At 52.6% G+C, this 4,510-nt stretch overlaps 1 protein-coding gene across 1 annotated transcript; it reads right to left on the minus strand.

Moving 5' to 3' along the window:
* Positions 1-2,356: 2,356 nt before the first annotated feature.
* FBXL14 (F-box and leucine rich repeat protein 14) lies at positions 2,357-4,510 on the minus strand (the record flags this gene model as incomplete). Its single annotated transcript, XM_014581994.2, is given in 1 exon segment — positions 2,357-4,510. A coding segment is annotated over 1 exon segment (1,059 nt), but the record flags the coding sequence as incomplete, so codon positions are not given.

The following is a 4,510-nucleotide window of genomic DNA, read 5'->3' on the forward strand; positions in this document are numbered from 1 at the left end:
AGTAGGTCTCTTTGGGGATTAAAATTTACCAGTACTGGGCCAGCAGATGGCATGGTGGTTAAGGTGCAGGACTTCCATATGGCTGGCTGCAGTTTTGAGTCCCAGACCTGGCAGCTTGCTTTCTCACTTTCCCCCCTTCTCTTTCACTCTGTCCCTCGCAGGTCAAATTTAAATTAAATGATAACATAATTTTTAAAAAAGAAAGAAAATCATGCAGAGTGTGTGTGTTCGCATGCCCCAAATCCCAGGAGAATGGAGAAGGGATTATAGCTGTCCCCCCAGGGGGTGATTTCTCACGTTCCCTCCCCTCTTAATGTCTCTCGCCAGAGCACACACACCCTATGGCAAAACCTTTAAATCACAAAAATACCAGTATCATGCAAAACACATACAGTCTCAACATTCCTTCCCATCCACAAAGGTTGAGAGAAGCACTGGCCTCTGCTGACAGCAGTGCTTCCTTCTTCCCCAGGGAAGCTCCAGCCGTATCATGCAAGCCTGCTTCAGAGCCACAACACTGGACCCAGGATCCAGTTCCCTTCCAGACACTGATTCACCCACCTCTAGTCAAGTGTGCATTTAACGTTTAACATAAAAAGCAAACACGACAGAGAAGCTGAGAACACTCCAGGTCCGGCTTGGCTGGGGTACTAGAGCGGAGACTGCCTGAGACTTAGGCCGTGCTCGGAGCCTTTGAATCTGTTCGGCCCCCGTCTCTTGGAAGACAGGCGAAGAGCCCAGGGCTCGTGCAGCCTTCCTGAGCTGTGCCAAATGCTAACTTAGAACGCTGGCCCTAACTCCGTCCCCACTTCTTACTGGGGCTCTCACATTTTCTTCCAGGCAATAAGCACTGTAACCTAAGCGAGAAGAGAGCTCCACACCTTCCCCAAAGAAAAGGAAGATGGATCTAGTGTCAGGCTCAATTAGGCCCAACGGTGACAGCTCTCAGAGGAACAATGCGGCTTTTGTGATATGCTCCAGGAGAAAGCTTGGAATTTTTACAAAACAATCTTACCCCAAGAGAAACCTGGGTTCTAGCCCTCTTCCTGGAAAGAAGGGTTGATGACCCAGGGAAGTTTTATACTCCAGGATCAGGATTTTTTTTGTTTAAAAACAGAGAGACCCCTGTGAAACCAGAGTGTGACTCACGCCACTGTTGGAGCATTCGCACTCACAAGCAGCACAGCCCAACCACGGGGTGTCCGACTAGTTACCACCGCCCAAGGGAACTCACGCTGACTGCTAGTGCTCAGTTATCTGTCTCGAGTTCGGTTTCAGAACCCTCCACAGAGCGGAGGAGTGGCCAGCCTCCATGCTGGAAGTGCTTAAAATGCAAATGTGCAAGAACTCCTGGCCAGCCTCCCCATCCCCCAGGGAAGGCTTCACTACAGCCAGGCCTGGAGGGGAATGCTAACTAGAGGGGCTGCGTGGCCCCCCTCCCTTCCGCTGGGACCCTGCTCACACTGAGATTCAGCACGCATGAGTGAGCCGGCAGGCAGGCAGGGCAGCTCCTTTAACTTTTCTGAACAATGGCCTCAGTCCCTCCACCTCAGCCTCCCCCACGCCCACTCCCAGGGTGAGGAACCCATCTTTCTTCCTGTGTGCGCACTCAGCACCCACTTTGCCAAAGAAAAAACTAGACAGGGAACCCGTGACTCTCACGGATCTGGTTGTTTAACAAGTTTCATTTTGCTCGATTTCTTCACATTTCCAGGCGGCTGACAGCTCAAAACCAGATATGATAGTGTCTGATCACACCTCTAGAAGCAACACCTTTGGACGTCCGTAGAGTACATGTTTAGCCATGAACCTTTGCACACCACACGAGGTGCGCCTGCCTTGAGCCTGCAATTCCTGTGACTCGTGTACACAAACAGCACCTCTCCTCCTGGCACGCACCCAATGCACCATGCCTTCAAAATAATTCACAGATACAAGACTTTTTGTGTCGTTTTTTTTTTGTGATTTTTTTTTTCAAAAACATACTTCATATTTCCTCTTTTATTATATAAATATCAGTTTAACCTTTTACTGTAAGAATATAAACGTTTTAAGAGGATCTTTGTTATATTTATACAAATTCACAAACAGTACAATTAATTCATAAAGGTCTCTGGGTTTAACTCCATGGTCTCGCGTGTTGCTGTGGAGGATTCTAAAAAAATAAACAAAAAAGCCAACGAAAATATACATCCTACTCAAAAGAGATTTTTTTAAAGCCGCAAGTCCCAACCCTCACCAAAATAAAGAAAGTTATCTATTCCTCCACTCCGAAACAGAATTTCTTAAAACCCACGAACTCCCATCTTATTAAGAGAACAGAGCTAAGACAGTTTCCGTCTCCTCCCCTCCGCGGTGCAGCACCTGGGCTCTCGGCCTGGTCTGCTCTCCTTCCAGCAGGAAGCCTGCCGTGGGACCTGCCTGGGGACGGGAGGTGAGGGCAGGGCAGAATTTGCATATATATAATCGTTCTCAAGACACAGTCCGCACCTTGGCCAGACCAGACAGCCCAGCTCCCAGCTCCTCCACACATTTGTGCTATAAATTAAGTCAAGACTTAGAAACACCACTGGGTTCTCAAATCCCAATGGATCAGGAGAAAGCAGAAAAACAAAAAAAAAAATCCCACAGCCCAAATGTGGAAGTGGAACACACTGGATGGAGGGAGGTTGGGAAGAAGCCAAAACAAAAAAGATGTTCAACCCAATGGGCATCTTTCCAGTCTAGGCACAAAAATGTTCAGTTCCAAAATATCTCTCTCTTGTAGAATTCCAGGACTTCAGAGAAAAAAGGAAACTAAAACGAGGTAGCCAGACACATGTATATATATATAATATATATATAACTTATATATATAATATATATAGTATATACTCAGCAGAAAAAAAGGACCAGGATTTTAAATGTCTTCCAAAAAAATGTTTAAAAAGCTAGGAACGACGAGATGAACAGCAGAGTACTGCCAGAGGTGAGCGATGAGAAGCCGGGACTAGTTAAAGTGGAAGAAGGGTGAAAAGGCCGTTGTAGTTGGGTTTGCTTTTTATGCATTTCAAAATAAAAGCCAGATCACAGTATTCAAATGAAAGCGTAAGTGAAGGCAGACATTTTCCTCAACTCCCCAGGGTGGAAAGGACCGTCCCTCCCCACCCCCTCCAAGTGCAGCGCAGTGGGGATACAGTAGCTGAGTCAGTCCTCCACCCCCGCCCCCTGCAGAGGAGTGGGGGGTGAGCACGGCGTCCATCACTCCGTCCGCAGGGCCACGCCGGGAGGGCGGAGAGCACAGGAACCCAGATCCAATGAGGGCTGCGGGCGGGGAGGGGCGCTAGAGGAGGGAGGAGACTGCCCCATCTCCTCCGCAGCAACGGGCTGGCCTAAGTGTGCGTGAGTGTGTGGGGGTGGCGGTGAAGGGGGGATGAGCAGGGCGGGACGCGGGGAGCCAGTGCCGCCGCCCTCACCTGACCTTCTCACTGTCCGTCATCTGCCAGAGGCCCAGGTTGAGTACCTTGAGGCAGGGCAGCTGCGTGATGCGCTCCAGGCCGCGCTTGGTGATGCGGGTGCAGCCGTACAGGTCTATGCCCGTGAGCTGGCTCAGGTGCTCAGCGATCAGCTCCAGGCCCTTGTCCGTGATGCGCACACACTGTCCAATGTTGAGCGTGCGCAGCCCGTGCATCTGCCGCACCATGCGGTTGATGCCATCATCGCTGATGTGGCAGGAGCAGAGGGACAGGGACTTGAGGCCGTCCAGCCCCTGGGCTATATACGCCAGACTTTGGTCCCCCACCTTGTCGCAGAAGGACACGTCCAGCCCCGAGAGGCGCAGACTGCCCATGGCCAGATGCATGATTCCTGTGTCACTGATGTTGTCGCAGGAGCGCAGGTTAAGGCTGCGGAGGCTGCCCATGTGCGACAGGTGCAAGAGGCCCGCGTCCGAGATGCCCCCGCAGAAGCTGAGGTTGAGGAGCCTCAGGCCCGTCAGCCCTCGGGAGATGTGCTTTAGGGACAGATCCGTGAGCTTCTGGCAGTCCTGCAGCGTGAGCTGCTCCAGGCCCAGGCAGCCCTCGGCCGCGCTGCGCGTCATGCCAGCCAAGTGCCCGATGCCCACATCCGAGAGGTGGCGGCAGCTGCGCAGGTTAAGGCTCTTGAGGCGCTGCAGTCCCCAGGCAATGAGCAGAAGGCCGGTGTTGGTGATGTTGCTGCAGCCCCCCAGCTCCAGCACCTCCAGGCCCTTGAGGTACTGGGCGATGCGGCCCAGGCTGCTGTCGGTGATCTGCTTGCACAGGCTCAGGTTGAGGGCGCGCAGGGAGCCGATCTCCTGCACGAATGCGTGACCCAGCCCGTTGTCGGTGAGGTTGTAGCAGCCGCTGAGGTTGAGGCTCTCGATGTTGGCCATGCCCTGGATCACGTAGCTGAGGCTGCGGCGGAGGCTCAGGATCTGCACGCGGCGGATGCCCCGGGCCTGCAGGCTGGGGAACAGCGACGGGTTGGCCCGGCGCAGGTGCAGCTTGGCCTC

Source organism: Tupaia chinensis, unplaced genomic scaffold (genome assembly GCF_000334495.1).
Source record: "Tupaia chinensis unplaced genomic scaffold, TupChi_1.0 Scaffold141530_1, whole genome shotgun sequence".
NCBI lineage: Eukaryota > Metazoa > Chordata > Mammalia > Scandentia > Tupaiidae > Tupaia > Tupaia belangeri.